At 43.6% G+C, this 16,752-nt stretch overlaps 1 protein-coding gene across 1 annotated transcript; it reads left to right on the top strand.

The window, feature by feature from the left end:
- Positions 1-2,870: 2,870 nt before the first annotated feature.
- On the top strand, positions 2,871-16,508 carry LOC128740956 (anaphase-promoting complex subunit 1). The gene is made up of 7 exons (XM_053836926.1): positions 2,871-2,997; positions 3,065-3,471; positions 3,534-4,054; positions 4,118-4,463; positions 4,524-8,306; positions 15,626-15,974; positions 16,040-16,508. The coding sequence occupies exons 1-7, from the start codon at positions 2,974-2,976 to the stop codon at positions 16,502-16,504; spliced, it is 5,895 nt and encodes a 1,964-aa protein (XP_053692901.1). The 5' UTR covers positions 2,871-2,973; the 3' UTR covers positions 16,505-16,508.
- The last annotated feature ends 244 nt before the right edge of the window (positions 16,509-16,752 follow it).

The following is a 16,752-nucleotide window of genomic DNA, read 5'->3' as shown; positions in this document are numbered from 1 at the left end:
AAGTCCTCCGGGAATTTCCGGAGTTAAACGTGCCGACGCATCATATTTTCGAGGATTTCAGGGCAGCATACGATACAGATGGAGGGTCGGTCTACTATACGGACCAAATTTTCACCAATTCAGAAGTGCCGCGAATTCCAAGTCCCCACGCAATCTGTTCATTGATTTCAAAACCGCATATGATTGTGCAAACCGACAAGAGTTATGGTAAATTCCGGACGAAAACGGCTTTCCGAGTAAGATTACTGGACTTATCATGGCTACGATGGTGAGAATCTCGGCTGGATTGTCACACCCATTCGAATTCCGCGGGCGACTTCGACAAGGTGATGATCTTTCCTGCCTGCTGTTCAACATTAGGCCTGAAGGTGTTATAAGAAGAGCAGCTATCAAAATTCGGGGCACGAATTCGATAAATTCAGTTGTTTTATCTGTTTTGTTGACGATGTGGATGCTTTTGTTGACGATTTGAGGCGGTGGAAGATCAGTACACCAGACGTGAAGCAAAGAAAATTGGTTTAGAGAAGATAAATAGGTACGAAGATAAACGAAGTATGGCGGGCGGAACCGTGCGCAACGGGACACGCTTGGGTCCGGCAGATCTTAATTTCGTAGAACTTATTTCGAACGAGCTGTCTTGCCCATTTGATGTTACTGGCGAAATGGAAAAGATCATCCACTTTCGTTCGAAGAGAACCAATCCGCCGGAATACAGAATTAATCGCCTCTATTCTACATACCAATCCTGCCCGGATCCGATGAGAAATTTGACTTCGATCTAAATACAACGTATGTATGTGTTATATGTGTTATACGGAATACAGAATATAGGATAGTTGCACGGTTAATGGCGGCTAGTGGGTACACTTTTCGACAATGTTTATTTGCTTTTGGGAACTCCGCTCACGCATACTTGGAAGTTCTACAACAACAATTAAGGCTGGAAATATCAACGTGACAATATGACGTGAATAGTTGCCAAAGGCATGCTAACGTTTTCCGAAAGTTGTACCCATTAGTCGCCATTACACACACAAAAAGTTCAATACATTCGCCTGCATTCCGATCGGGCTCGTTCCGATCGACGTGTGTTATAGCATATACGATGTACAGGGTGTCGATTACCTGGAAAATCAGGGAAAACCTGGAAATGTCAGGGAAATTCGTTTCAACCTGGATAAGTCAGGGAATGTCAGGGAATTTCATTTGAAGTCAGGGATTTTTAACAGGTGAAGAAAATATACCGAAAAAGCTATGGCTTGGCAAGGATAGCATTTATTTCAAGTAGCTGGCACATTGTTATTCATTGCCATCACAAATGCACAAATGAAATGAAAGATGGCACGTTATTTTGAGTTTGACTCACGTGCAACCAATCTGTTGCGTACAAATTTCACAGAGTTTCGAAATCGAGTTTCGAATTTCATGAATGTGCGACTAACCCGCTCTTTACCAGACCACGCTTCTCATCAACGGTTGGACAGATTTGATCGATTTTCGTAAGGGCTCACCGCTCACCACCTAATTGATCATTATCAATATTTCAATATTTATTGGATTCTTCGATATTGATCGGATATTTAGCACAAAAGTTTTTGGGACAACTTTTGTGCTTAATTAGTTTATTTTGCATGGAAAGTGACATAAAAGTCCATGCTAGGCTAGTGGATGTTGACATATTTTTAATCTGTGCATCACTATTGTTGAGACAATACTTTTTCTGTTTTCTCTACGGCCAATGTAGCAAGATTCTTACAACACTATTCTACGCTTCGAGAACAACTATTCATTGGGTCATGGGAGATGACATTTAGAAAAGTCCAACTTTTAATACAAAGAAATTTTGCATCTAGATAATTCCAGACTTCCGGACCGAAATCAGACTGTAACCGAAACGAGAACGAATCAAACTGAACCAAAATCAGCCTTTGAAAATAAGCTACGGCATTTAACCCATTTGTGCCGGAACCCGGACTTTAATTTTTATTCTGATGTCGATCACTAGTGAAAACCTACGATTAATTCGTTTTCGGAGGATAGACCATTTCAGCATCAAAATCTTGATTTAGTCCAACAAATCAGTCATATGTTTGATACTCGACTGGAAGCACCCAGGGGAGCACAGAGTCCATAGAATCATAAACCCGACGTTATTAAAAGTAGATCGAATAAAAATATAAGATCTGGATTCAAATAATAGAACGAAGCTGCGTTGCTCACTTCATCGTCGCAAAAAAGATGCATTTGAATTGATAAAGACAAATGAATTCATTAAGAAATAGTAATTAAAGAGTTAACAACCAATTTAGTCTAATAAACACTTTGAAAAGAGAAATTAGCGAGATATTTTGCAACTGGATTTTTTCGAAATACACCTGGAAAAGTCAGGGAATTTTATTTTCACCGGATAATCGACACCCTGGATGTATTCCTATCGAAGCGCAATTTCTGATCAGATCCGGCTCCGATCGGTATGTAGAATAGAGGCGATTATTTAAAATTTTCTCTCGCAAAACTCTAAACAATGTCACCACGTTCATAGCAGAATAAACAGTTGGAATTTTTGCGATATATATTTATCATATTTATTTCGCAATGAAATCAATCTAAAATCACGGAAAATTGTTTGTTAGTTTCGTGTTTAATCTGTGTTGTAATTAAGGCAAAAAGTCTGTTCGGCTCTTTGGTGGTTCTGTAGTTTGTATGTAATGGATTACGTTAAAAAATAAATCTGGAAACCCTGATAGCTGAAACGATAAACGTAAACGTCATCCAGAAATAGCCCCCGTTAATGTTTTCTTGTTCTTCGACGTTTTGTGCAAACCGGCGTTGAAATTTGCTGAAACAATACTGCGGTTTTTCTTGCATTGATTTCCGGAAAAATCCAAGTATTGCTTTCGTTTCGCGTACTGTTATGTGTAAACCTTGTTTGCATTCAAAAATTTTGCAAATCTGGATGTGTTTAGTGAAGTAATGATTACCGCCTCAGAACCTTTGGTAAGTGGATTGTTTACGTCTGTTTGTCGAGCTAAAAGCTAACTGGTTTTTGGCCGTTGTACAATAGGAATTTATTCCACGGGGTCGTCAGGCGGTGGACGAGCACCCAGGCCCCCTGGTATTGAAAAAACCGGTAACCGTACCGGCCGATTTCATCCTGCTGCAGCGCATGCAGGATGTCAACATTTCGCTGGATGACAGCCCGTCGGAGTTCTACGTACTGCGGGAGGTTTACGACCAGCAGCAACGGCCAGCTGCCACCGACGGTTGTCCGGGCTTTCTGCGGGAAGCGACCGTCAACACGGAGGAAGAACTGTATGTTAAAGGTACGACGGCCGTTTGGACCAGAGCCGTCGGTGCCGAAGAAGCGGCTCCGCACGTTTGCCTGACCTGTGAGAACGCAATCAAGTTTGCCTTCTTTGGCTCGGCGGCGTTTTTCACGGCGGATGAGCTGGAGAATAAGCAAAGCAAGAAGTGCGTCTTTTAGTCTCGTTTTTTTTTTCAGCGGTTTGTTTTATGTAAATGATCTTTTTTAGGAAAATGTCTGTCCCATCGGCAGGTGTGTGTCTTTTGGATGGAAGTATGCTGAGGGTTTACTGTAATAATGGCGAGAATTTCATTACCAGCATCGAGTGCCCAATTTCACATGTTTATGTTAGCAGGCGTTGTGTTTTACTTGAAAAAGAATCATCTAGTTCACTGCTGGAGACACACACCATACCGATGCCGCGATTATTTTCGTTGGCCCATCCGTTGGATGAAATGTGTCCGGTACTGATCAAAATGAACAACGCTACCGTCTATCTTACGGAAGCCGAGTACAGTTTGGTGTTCTCCTCCGAGGAGAATGATTTAATTTTGATGTTTGATGAGAAAACTGGCAAACATTTTGTTTGCTTTCTTCGCAAGGCCACGGACGACGAAAAGAATCTAGTTGGAAGCGGAAACGAAAGCCTGTATTGCTCGAGCGGGGCTTTCAATGCCAGTGGTAGTACCTATTCGCACGGCATTACCCCACCAATGGCGACCACACCGCAAGCATTGTATAAAACTTCGCGTGAGTAGACATTTTTTGAAATGTAAATTTTTCAGTAATTAATTGTTTTTTCTCTTGGTAAAGTTTTAGCACGCCACAGCGCTTCGACCGCCGGTCGGAATAGTTTTGGTACCACTTTCAATAGTCCGTACATCAGCAATCTGCAGACAATTGGGCAAACCAGCTCCTTCGGGTTGGCTGCCTTAGGTCAAACGGCAGGGTCGGGTCATCGAAGCCAGCCAGCGCACTCGCACACGCACTCGCAGTTTGGAGGACCGGCAACAACACCACTATCTCGGTTGCAATCCACTTTGGGTGTTTCAGTGTCACTGCAAGATGTACGGAAAATTGGCCAGGCTGAACCCTCCAAGCCCATAGTACCGGAGATGTGTCTGGAGCATCTGTGGACCGATAATACTGTTGTTCGGAAGTAAGTTGGGCTTCAAACTATTTTTGTTTTTTTGATGTTATTAAAATCGTTACTTTACAGGGAATTTAACGAAAAGGCCGCATCCGGTTTTCTGCATGTGGATTTCGTAGATGATTGTTACCTGTGTTATTTGCTGCCACGTTCGGAGAAACTTACGATGGTGCGAATCACGGGAAACGTTTCGGAAGCGAGAACGATCTCGCTGAGCACGTCGCCGGTGCATATTGCCGCTAAAGATGCTGTCTCGTTGAAGAGACTGAACATGATCGCTGTTTTAGCACCCTGCGGAACGCTTATGCTATACACGGGGCCCATTCAGGTGGGCAAAGTGCATGTAGCAGGCATTCTCAGCAGTTTTGTAACATCCAGCGCACTGAGCACCTCTTTCGGCAGTGGTTCCCAAACGCTCCCGCGTCGTAGCAGCCTACTACCGTCCGTGCTCGTAGCCCAAGCGGAGTCACGCTTCGATGAAGAACTTCATATGCTTTCTCCGGTGCAACCCTTGCCAACGTCATCAAGCAACATAACCTCATCACGGCTGAGTAACTGTCAGAGTATCCGTGATGGGACAGGAAACCGGCTGACGTTGGTATTTTCCAGTGAAAAGATGTTCCGCATCTCACTGCCAACGATGAGCGAGTCACAGCTGATGTCCCGATGTCTGTCATCTTTGCGAGAGGCACTTCCGAAAGAATGTGCCCTGGAATTACTTCTTCGCTGGTATGGAACACGCAACGCACCTGGTTCGAGAAATTTCAGCGTAGATCGTGAATGGGACCTATTCCGTGGGATGCTTTTCCAGCATATGGGCAGACCGTTTCCACCGACCGACAATAGTCAGACGAACAAATCCGCTGGCTCCGGTAAGTCATCTTTTGATGAACCGAAAAAACGACGGAAAAGCGAAAATTGTCTTGGTACTGATCGGGACTGGGAGTTCCTGTTAAAGAACACCACACAGCAAAAGCCGGCCGGTTCTGAACTGGATGCCCAACCTGCCGAGCCGGTCGCTTATGATGCGGAGAAATTTCTCTTTGCCTATATTCCAAAAATCCTATCAACCCTCCATTTGGTGTACGAAGACTTGAAGCTGGACCCGTTGCTTCGAAGCGAGTTGAAGCTGTTAGGAGAATGTTTGTACGAATTGACTCATGATTTGAAAGTTGAGAAACTCCAATTGCATTATTATCTGGACTTTCAACATTTGATACATCGCACCTCCCATTGTTATGTGAAGGAACAGGATACAGCGAAATTCGTCACTACCGTTGAGAGCGAATTCGAAGTAATTCCAAACATTTTTCAATACATTCATGCGCTGATTGGCGATATGCGAAATGTAACTTTATCCCCATATCCGTGTTTCGACCGGGTGAACGATCGCAGTAGAGACATAATTCTCATTGTCGCCTATCTGTACAGGGTCAAAGGACTAACCCGGTGGATCACCCAACAGTTGGAAAAGATTTTGAACGGCGTCAAGCTGCTATCGTTGGCTGCTAATGACGTGGAAGAAATCGTAGCCAACGCCGTGATTCAGCTGCTGATCAGACGTGGCTACAACCGAACCATCATCGAACGACTGCCGATCAGTATTTACTATTTGCTGGCTCAATTTCTGGAGAGCAACCGAAACAAACCGTTGAATATCTATGAAGCCGAAGTGTACGAGTTACTGCTCCGACCGGAACTGCTAGCCCATGTCACGTTCGACGCTCAAAACCAATCCGTCAGATCCAAGCGGAACGCAACTGGCTTAAAAGAGCATTCCCTATCGCTCCGCCGGAAACCCCAACCGGAGGTAATTCCGAAAAACGAAGCCAAACAGGAGGAAAGTGGCATGGAAAACATGGACACCAAACTCCTAAGGTTGCGCTTTCCGGACGACTTGCGAATCAACGATGTGAAAACATTCCTCAACAGTTCGCAGCCGGTTACGATTGACATCGTTCAAGCGCCGAACGTTTCCGACCATGAATTCATCGAAGAGCAAGAGAAACAACTGTACGCACTGTGCATCCGAACGATGGCGCTGCCGATCGGTCGCGGAATGTTTACGCTACGCACAAGCCGTCCAACCGCGACGCAAATTCTGCCGATTCCAAAACTGTGCCTCACCGGAAAAGAAATACACCGCGGAGCTACGATCGAAATCCAACAGCTGGAGGTACCACCGAACATGAACCTGTGGCCTGCGTTCCATAATGGCGTAGCAGCAGGACTACGTATTTGCTCCGACACTCCAGACATCGATTCGACGTGGATCACCTACAACAAGCCGAAAGGTGCGGCAGAAATCCCCACCGAACATGCCGGCTTCCTGATGGCACTGGGACTGAATGGCCACCTCAAAACGCTCTCCTTCATGAGCATTTACGAGTATCTTGCAAAATGTGACGAGATGACGAGTCTGGGTTTACTGCTCGGCTTCTCTGCGACGCATCGTGGAACCATGGACACTAAAACCACCAAACTGTTGAGTGTTCACATTGAGGCTCTGCTCCCTCCTACTGCTGTTGAGCTGGACATTTCTCAAAACATCCAAGTCGCTTCGCTGATGGGAATAGGCCTCGTCTATCAAGGAACAGCCAAACGTCACATAGCAGAGGTACTGCTGCAGGAAATCGGTCGTCCACCGGGTCCGGAAATGGAAAACTATGTCGAACGTGAATCCTACGCACTAACCGCAGGTTTGGCACTTGGTCTGGTAACCCTCCAGCAGGGTGAAAAATCCACCGCTTTGCGTGATCTAGACATTCCCGATACCCTGCACTACTACATGGTAGGCGGCAACAAACGCCCCCTGGTTGGAGCCCAAAAGGAAAAGTACAAACTTCCGTCGTTTCAAATCAAAGAAGGGGACACGGTTAACATCGACGTAACGGCTCCCGGTGCCACGCTGGCTCTCGGCTTAATGTACTTCCGAACGGGCAACGAAGCCATCGCCAACTGGATGAAGCCGCCGGACACGACCTACCTGTTGGACTTTATTCGACCCGATTTGCTGCTGCTTCGAATTGTGGCAAGGAATCTCATCTTGTGGGACGATATAAGCCCCACCACCGAATGGGTCTACAGCCAGATCCCGCAAACTCTTTCAGAGTTAATCAAAAACCGCCTTCAAACGGATGAATCACAACAGCCAACCGACCACGAAGCACAGTGTCAAGCTTATTGCAACATCGTTTGCGGTGCGGCAACCTGTATCGGGCTGAAATACGCCGGTTCGGCTGACGAGCAAGCTTTTAGCATCCTGAATTATTTGTTGAAATATTTCCTCGACATTCATACTCGTCCGTTCGGGGATTACGCCGGAAAACAAACGATAGAAAATTGCACAATCATGATCCTACTTTCCCTATCCATGGTGATGGCCGGCACAGGGGATGTACGCGTACTGCGTACCGTCCGGATGCTGCGCTCCCGTTTCGGTCAGTGTCACGTTACTTACGGCTCCCATATGGCCGTCCATATGTCGTTGGGTTTCCTGTTTCTCGGTGCTGGCCGGTTTACACTGTCCCGATCACCGGAGGCGATCGCTGCGTTGGTATGTTCGATTTTCCCGAAATTTCCCACCCACAGCAACGACAACCGGTACCATCTGCAAGCGTTCCGCCATCTGTACGTGCTGGCGATCGAACCGCGACTCTTTCTGCCCCGGGACATCGACAGCGGCAAGCTGTGCCTGTGCGAGATTCACTATCTGGAGCGCGGGAAGCTGGAACCCGTGAAGCTGATGGCTCCCTGCATGCTACCGGAGCTGCATACGCTCAGTAAGGTGTATGTGAACGATCCCAACTATTGGCACGTCTATTTCGACAAGGACAACTGGAACACTTTGGAGTAAGTAGCAAATTACTTTGTTTATTTTGGTATAATAGTAGGCGTTGAGTTGTGTGATATAGTGGAGCATTTTTCAAAATTATCGTGCAGTCAACAACTGCTTTCCCAGAAAACTTCAACGAAAATATTCCGATATAGGATAGCGTTCAGTCTCATTGAATACTTGGAGTCATGTTCATAAAAATCTAACACTGCTCAATTTAGTGCAAACTTGTGCGACTGGAATAAGACGGAGAAAGCTCGAATCTAAGCAGTAACCTATTGGTTCGTGGGATCCAAAGATTGCTCGGCAGTTTAAGTGCAGTAGTGGTTGCACGAAAGTTTAAGACAGGCAGGATTGTCGACCGTAGCCTGCCAAGACATAAACAAAAGGTGGCAAATCCGATTTTTCAAAAGAATGTTACGTCATCACAAAAATACCAGCAGATTAAGTTGAAAACTCCGGATTTTTAGGAGGAACTGGATTTCAAATCAAAGTTTAAATTAGACTCGTCCATTCTGTTCTGCTTTTTCTCTTTTTCAGTCTTGTTTTCAACTTTTTGTTTCGTTCTTTCTACCTTCCCTGTTCCATTTTTCTTCGTTTCTTTTTATGGCCTCGTTTTTTGTTGTGTTTTTTTTCTGTTATTCACTTTCGTTTTTCCATCTTTTTTCTCTTCCATGTTACCTGTTTCTTTAGTCCGTTTTTCTTTTGTTTTGTCCCATTTTCCCGTTTCTTGCTCCATATTTCTCTTTCTACGTCCCGTTTTTCTCGTTTCCTCTATCGATTTTTTCTCATCATTCTTCTTTTTCCTAACGAGTGTTTTTTGCTTTTTGTTCCATATTCTCTTTCGTGTCTCGTTTTCCAATTTTTAGCCCGCTGTTTCCTCTTTCTCTGTTCATTTTCTCTTTCTTCCTGTGCCATTTTTCGCACTTTTCCGAAATCCTAAATTTCCTCTGTTCCGTTTTTCACCGTTTTCAGATCGGTATCTCGTCTTTAGTTCGTCCTGTTTCGTTCTTTGCCATTCTGCACTTTTTTGGACTTTTTTTTTCTTTTAGGTTCCGGTTTTCAATCTTTTTCGCTTTTTAACTTCTTTTCAATCCTGTTTTTCTTTTGTTTTTTCGTTCATCCATTCCATTCTTTCTCTTATGATTGGCTTAATATCTTTTTCAATAGCGTTCTGTTTTTCTTTTCCGTTTTATCGTTTTAGGAGACAATGTTTTCGTTTTTTTTCACCCCATTTCTCCTGTTTTTCCATTCTCATCCTCCTTTTCGCTTTCTTCAGTTCCAAATTTTCTGTTTTATGGTTTCATTCTTCTTTGTTTATTATTCCATTTTTTCTTATTTTCTGTTCTGTTATTCTTCCAGTGTTTCCTCTCGTTTTCTACTCATTTTTTTCTAAATTTTCTGTTCCGCTTTCCGCTTTTTTCTTCTCTTTTTCCATTTCCAGTTTTCGCCTTTTTCCAAGTTTTTAGCTCCTTTCCTTTCCTTTGTTCTTTTGCCCTAGAATTTCCGTTCTATCACGTTTATTCTGCTTTCAGCGCTCGTTGCTTCCTTTGCTCTCCGGTTTTCGTTTTTTATCTTCCATTTTGCCTTGTTTTTCTGCCCCGTTTTACCTTTTTCTTTGGTTCGTTTTTCCTGGCCTAACTCCAGGCCCAACTTTTTGGTTCAACTTTTTCCTTTTATATGCTGTTTGATCTCTTTTTTTCGCTTTTCGCACTTTTTCGCAATCGTAAATTTCTTCTGTTCTGTTTTTCATCTTCTATCGTTTTTTTCCTGTTTTCAAACTCGTATCTGCTCTTTTCCTAATTCGTTCTTTGTCATTTTTTACCCCTTTCGATCTTGTTCACTTTTTAACTTCTTTTCAATCCTGTTTTTCGGTTGTTTTTTTTTTCATCTGTTCCGTTCTCTCTTATTATAATAGGCTTTTCCTCCTTTTCAGTCACGTTCTGAATCTGAATCTGAATCTATGGTACTACCACCTGCCTCAGCAGAACATCCGTTCATAGTAATGAGCCTATCATGTCAAAAAGAGTTAATCATATTCAACGATTGGTCATGCTTCCCAACTCTTGTATGAAGGGCCAAAAGGGAATTCGTCGATAAGCAACATCACTTACACGTACCAGGGATTTAGAGAATCTCCTTCCAAGGGCTAAGTCACCTGAGTCAATCGTTGAATAAACCGTCTTAATGCAGAATGACTCCAGCAGGTGGGGAGAAGAGCCCGCTCATTATCCACGATGTGTTGTTAATCGGGCCAAGATTAACCCTAGAAAGTTGACACTGAGTTTCACTCTCCCTAGGCCCACCGCTTCAAACAAGTGCTCTGATGGTCCTCCCTCTTCCCGATTCTAGTTTATTTATGAAATGTGGTATATATGGGTAAAAACAGAACAATCTCACCAGCAGTCCTTCGAATGGAATAGAGTTGCGTCCTTTTAGTTTCCATAAGTGCTTCTAATAATTAATTTAATTTTTCTTCTGGTATCCAATATCCATGTGCAGTATTAACACTCGTATTGGCCAAAGTTTTCACTATAAAGCAGTAAATGCTTCATAAGCTAAAACGAAAAAAATAATTAAAATAACTTATATTATGCTTACCAGATCGTGTGGCTCCACCGTCTGCCCAAAACCTCGATTATGAGATCAGGCAGCCGGGAACCACACAGTATCGCACCTCCTAGCTTGGCTACTCAATAGAGCATTACCGGGTATGGCCACGTGGAGGCGCTAGATAGGGGCTTGGGATAGCTAGAGCTATATTGGGCGCTCCTCATTTGCCTTTCCCATTTCATACACTATACATATGTTATTTTTTATTTACATAAACTAAAATTTCAAATTTGAACTAAGCAGTTTAATACGCTGGTATGGCAAATAGGATTTGTGTACAGCATTGGGGATAGTTTTGCCCCGATATTCGCAGTATACAAGTCTTTTAAGCCCCTGTTGTAGATATAGCATATGGAACTCTTCAACCTGTCCGTTCGCCAGTTAGGTTCAAAGTGGAATTCCTGTCTTGCTGTTGTCGAAACCTCTGTGATGAAACGACACCCAAAAACGTGCAGTGAATTCCAGTTTAGTAGGGTAGTAGGCGGTGACTGTAAATAGTTAGACGTCAAGATTCTTCGCTAGCGTGGAACTTTCAAGTCTTAATTTTATCTTGTGGAAGATAAATTATAATTTCTTTCGATTCCGAAGAACATTCTAGCGAAATATTATTTCCCCGGTCAACTAGTGCTATGCTAGCTAAGTGGTGTTCCTCTTGCGTTTTACCTAGTTATGATAGTTTTCCGAAAATCTGCGCCCAAGATGAGATTGTGAACTGCCTCCTTTTCAGTCACGTTCTGTTCCTTTATTCCGTTTCATTCCCTTTGTTTTCACTTTTTGCTCCCCGTTTTATTCTCGTTCTGTCCCGGTTTTTCTCTTTTTCTGTTCACGTTTCTCCATTCCCCTCCTTTTCTCTTAGTTCTTTTTTGTTCCATTTTTTCTGTTCCGTTTTCCTTCTTTTCTTTTTCCTTTTTTCGTTTCCAGTTTTCATCTTTTCCCAACTCTTATCTTTGTTTTTTCTTTCGATGCTCTAGTATTTCCTTTCTGTCACGTTTATTCTGTTTTTGGCACTCGTCTCCGGTTTTCCTTTTTATCCCCCTCCTTTCCGTATTTTTCTCTTCCGCTTTACCTTTTTCTTTGGTTCGTTTTTCCTGGCCCAACTCCAACTTACTTTTTGGTACAACTTTCTCCTTTTTGTATACTGTTTAACCTCTTTTTGCCGTTTTCCTCGTTTTTTATCGGCTTTATTTTTCTCTCGCTAGTCTTCTCTTTTGATTTCTTTATCTCTTGTTTTCTGTTCCGTTTTCCTTTCACATTCCCGTTTCCCACTTTTTCTGTCACGTTTTTTATTTTCTTCCCTATATTTATCTCGTTTTCCCTTCTTAACTCCTTTTTTTCTCTTTTGCTGCTTTCTCTTTCTTGTTCGGCTTTTCGCGCTTTTTAGTCCTAATTTTACTTTTGTTTATCTCTTTTCTGTTCTGTTTTTCGACCTTTTTATTTCAGTTTATTATTTTCATTAATGTTAGGCAGCATTTTCCTCTCTTTTTTACTTTTTTTTTTTTTATTCTGTCCATTAAGTCCTTTTCTATTTTTTGTTTTCGCTTGTTCCGTTCTTCATCAAGCTGTCGAAGTGCTGTCAAGCAGTACCCCAAGGTCGTTAACTTGATCGACCCTGGTGGAGTACATGCTATGCTCATTTACTTGATAGTTGTCAGCGGCTAGTCCCATGTTAGGGGCGGCGTGCAAAAGCGACTGATCCGTAGTGGGCCGCTAACTTATAAAATGCTGTGTCTCGCCAGATATACCCTCGCGTTTCTTTAGACGATGGATTCTTTTTTCCGCAGCTCTAGTCTCTCTGTATCTCTCTCTCTGTTTTGACGCGTTGTCGCAGTGAGCATGCGACTCCTGGCCTGGTTCTTTTCGTCTGTCACTCTCTGGCATTCGGCATCAAACCAGCTGTTACGCTGTCTTCCACGCGTCGTGCCTACCACCTCTCTCGCTGCTGTTTGGATGGCACCATGGATGTTCCTCCACAGCCCATTTATATCTTCTTCTTCTACCTGCTGTTCTGCGATTCGCTGGTCAAGCTTCCTGGTGTACTCCACTGCTACGCCGTCTGCCGTTAACCGCTGGATGTTGAAACGCAGCGGCCTCTCAGTGCAAGCTTTCGCCGTGTTCGACAGCCTTGCGCGAATCTTACTCACTACGAGATAGTGGTCAGAGTCGATATTTGGTCCACGAAAAGACCGTACATCGATAACGTCCGAAAAGTGTCGACCGTCAATCAAGACATGATCGATCTGAGAGCTAGAGTCTCCATTTGGATGCCTCCAGGTGTGTTTCCGAATATTCAAACGTGAAAAGTAGGTGCTACAGATGGCCATCCCTCTGGCTGCGCAAAATTTATGAGCCTCAGACCGTTATCATTGGTCGACAGATGCAGGCTATGTCTTCCAACAACTGGACGGAAGAATTCCTCCCTCCCGCTGTGCGCGTTTGCATCTCCGATGATGATTTTCACGTCGTGTTTTGGGCACTCTCCATAGGTCCTCTGAAGCTTGTCGTAAAACTCGTCTTTAGTATCATCGGATTTATCATTTGTCGGTGCGTATAAGTTAATTAGGCTATAGTTGAAGAATTTGCCCTTAATCCTCAACACGCATATACGGTCATCTACGTGCCTCCACCGGATAACTTTTTGCGTTTGTTTTCCCAACACTACGAAACCGACTCCATGTTCTGCTTTCTTATCGCCACTGTAGTAGATGTGGTACTTGAAAGAAGTACCTGCAATAGGGTCTACTGCACGGAACTCCCTTTCTCCGGAATTTGGCCACCGAACTTCCTGAATAGCAGCGATCTCCACTCCGAGTTGATGCAGCTCTCGAGCAAGCAAGCCAGCCCGTGCCGGTTCATGGAGGGTGCGGACATTCCAGGTACCAAGTTTCCAATCGTTATCCCTTAATCGTTTCCTTGTCCCTTGCCGTTTCCTATACCGATTGTTCCGTCCTGAATTTCTTTGTTCGTTGTTCGTGGTAATTGAGTTTTCGGTATACAGTTGGATTTCGAATTTGGCATGGTTCGATTTTGGCAACAAAAGTATCCGTTTTTGGCAACACAAGATATTTCTCTTCGAAAAATATACTTAAATATCAATCAGTTTCCGCATACATGCTTTAAATGACGAAAAAATGATGCCCGGAGTATGTTCATGAAAAAAAGTTATGTGGTTTCGAACAATAATATTTTTATTGCCGTAGGACTACGTCTTACCGCAGGGTGTCAATAACTTATTTGCACCGGACGGATAGTTCTTGTCGGACTTTTTAAACATAAAATGGTTGCAATCGGTGATTAATGATATTTAGTCAACTTCTAAAGCATTTACATTAAATTTTTTCATATCGAAAAAGGGTCTCGATTTTGGCACGGTTTCGATTTTGGCAACATAGGCGACACGCATTTGTTGCCAAAATCAAAATCCAACTGTACTACCTCACCGGGGTCGCGATACCTACATCCCGCTGATGGGTCTGCCATCTTAGGTATAGCTTGCGGGATACAGCATTTCATATTCAGCCGCCCGTTACGAGACAGACGCTGTGTGAGCCGCCCCCCACCTGGAGAACAGGCGCTCTAGTTCGCACCTCCTAGCTTAGCTGCTTCAGTAAGTACATGAAGCATTTCCGGGTAAGGCCATCGACCGTCATCATTTGACTTAGATCTGCGTGGAGGCGCCTGGTGGGAGCTTGAGAGAGCCAGAGCTATGTTTGACGCTCCTTCCAAGTAACTCTCTCCGTTTCATACCCATCAGTACTACAGCGCGAGAAGTGTTGGGTAGTTTTCTGCTGCAGCGAATTTCAGTGAGTGGTTTGACGCAAAGCCAAACGTACGGGTGAATGACGAGAAGGATTGAGCCAGAAGTCACATATTGGCTGCAACTGTGACACGCTAGAGCAGAGAGAGATACCGCGATGCTAGAGCTGTCGAGAAGAGACACTTCACCGTCGTAATAAACAATTCAATTCGATTTACTGTTAAATGGTGAACAGCAAAAACAAGAAACAGAATAATGATTGAGGATGATGGTCAAGTTGTGGATCCACCAGCTTTAGACAAGGATACAAAAAGCAGCTGGACTGCTGAGAAACGTCAAAGCAGCTGGAAAGGACACCCTTGCCGACCTTCTATAAGTCGGAAACGAACGACTGTATTGTGCAATCCATCCGCTTGTACTAAAGTTATGAACTGAGGAAGAATTACCTACGAACTGGTTGGAAAGTCTCATATGCCCTATTTACAAAAATGGCCACCGACTCGAACGCAGCAATTATCGGCGCATCACTCTACACAATTCTGCATACAAAATCCTCTCCTGCATCCTTTTTCATGGACCAGCGTTGACAATATTCAGCATAAAAACCGGACAGAGTCCGTCGATTTCTAGGCAGACCCCGTACTTGGATGAGCGCTGTTGTCTTGAATGCTAACAAGAGTATTGTTCGTATCGAAAACGAATGCTAGCACATCAAACCTCTAACCCACCTAGTGCATCCCACATGGGAGGAGTGTGGGAAAGATTAGTACATTTTGTGAAGATAATTGACGTATTTGATGATGAACGAATGGTGATGAATGGTGTGCTTCTGACGGTGTTGATCGAGGCGGGGCATTTCGAAGATCAATCACTAAACTTGTAATGGTTTTTCTTTATTTCCGGCATTTTCAGCCTGCTAAAACAGTTCCCTCAGATACACTAATTCAATTATGAATATCTCACTTACAGGAACATTCTCCGAGCCAGTGGCTGCATTGACATAAAGCAGCGTGCCGGTTGCTTATCATACCTGGAGGATCCTAACCGTCTCAAATCGATGCTTAGCCACACCTTAACAACCGATAAGTACAATTCCTGGAAAATTGACGTTAAAAGTTTGCTGGCATTCTCAACCGATCAACGAATATCGAACATCGCGAACAAATTTCTGCTGTTAACCAAACGAAACGACATCGACGAGATCGAGTCGATTTCTTCCACTGAGCAAAACATCATCCAAACGTTGATTTTGCAAACTTACTACTGCCTTACGCATGATAAAATGCACGGACTGTCAATCTTCATGAATCTAATGAGTGTAGGATTCTCTATCATACCGTTATACACAATCAGCCTTTAATTATCTAAACTTTTGTTTTACAGAATATAATCAACTTCGACTCCACTTGTACAGCAACGGAGCTGTGGCAGTTTCGCATTCTAGCTGCGATCATCGCACGAAAAAAAGCCATCCCGGAAACCGATCTGCTGGTGTCTCCGGACTTGCTACAATCGTTGATCGATCGCATTCGACTACTGATGGAACAGTTGCTGGCCACAATTAACCATCTAATTCGTTCGCACGTGGTGGGTGCACCGCAGGATCGACCCATCAGCGATCTGTTGACCCAGGTGGGCCAGGAAGATCAGTTGCGCCTAGCGCAGCTTATCACTTTTTATGATTTGCCCATCAAAATATTGGGCAATGAATCACAGGAAAAGCTGAACGAAATGGACTATCTAGAGTTTTTGTGTCGCTTCAAACACAAACATCCAGAGCTCTCTACGCAAACCATATGCTGTATAGCGGATATTCTTGGGTTGTCTAAAAGTGTCGGGTTTGTTTGAACATCGGGAGTTCTAATAAAGTTCTGTTCAACAGGATAAGTCTACAGTTTAATACGTGTTTAATGACGTGTCTCACCATTGCTCTTAAAGATGCATTATCACGAAATTTTACATGCTTTTTGGTTTTGTGGATGACATCAATATCATCGGGATTCAAACGATGAACTGTAGCTGTAAATAGCACAAAACTTCCGTTGTAGAGAACCTCGACCCACAGGCATGGACTCTGAAGGAACCTGATCGATGAG

This window comes from Sabethes cyaneus, chromosome 1, assembly GCF_943734655.1.
Source record: "Sabethes cyaneus chromosome 1, idSabCyanKW18_F2, whole genome shotgun sequence".
NCBI lineage: Eukaryota > Metazoa > Arthropoda > Insecta > Diptera > Culicidae > Sabethes > Sabethes cyaneus.
The sequence above is the reverse complement of the archived record's forward strand: the minus strand, read 5'-3'. Positions and strand labels throughout refer to the sequence as shown.

Coding starts and splice junctions, on each gene's coding strand:
- LOC128740956 (XM_053836926.1), top strand. CDS start 2,974: ATGATTACCGCCTCAGAACCTTTG. Junction 3,472..3,533: donor GAGAATAAGCAAAGCAAGAA/GTGCGTCTTTTA, acceptor GATCTTTTTTAG/GAAAATGTCTGTCCCATCGG. Junction 4,464..4,523: donor GATAATACTGTTGTTCGGAA/GTAAGTTGGGCT, acceptor GTTACTTTACAG/GGAATTTAACGAAAAGGCCG.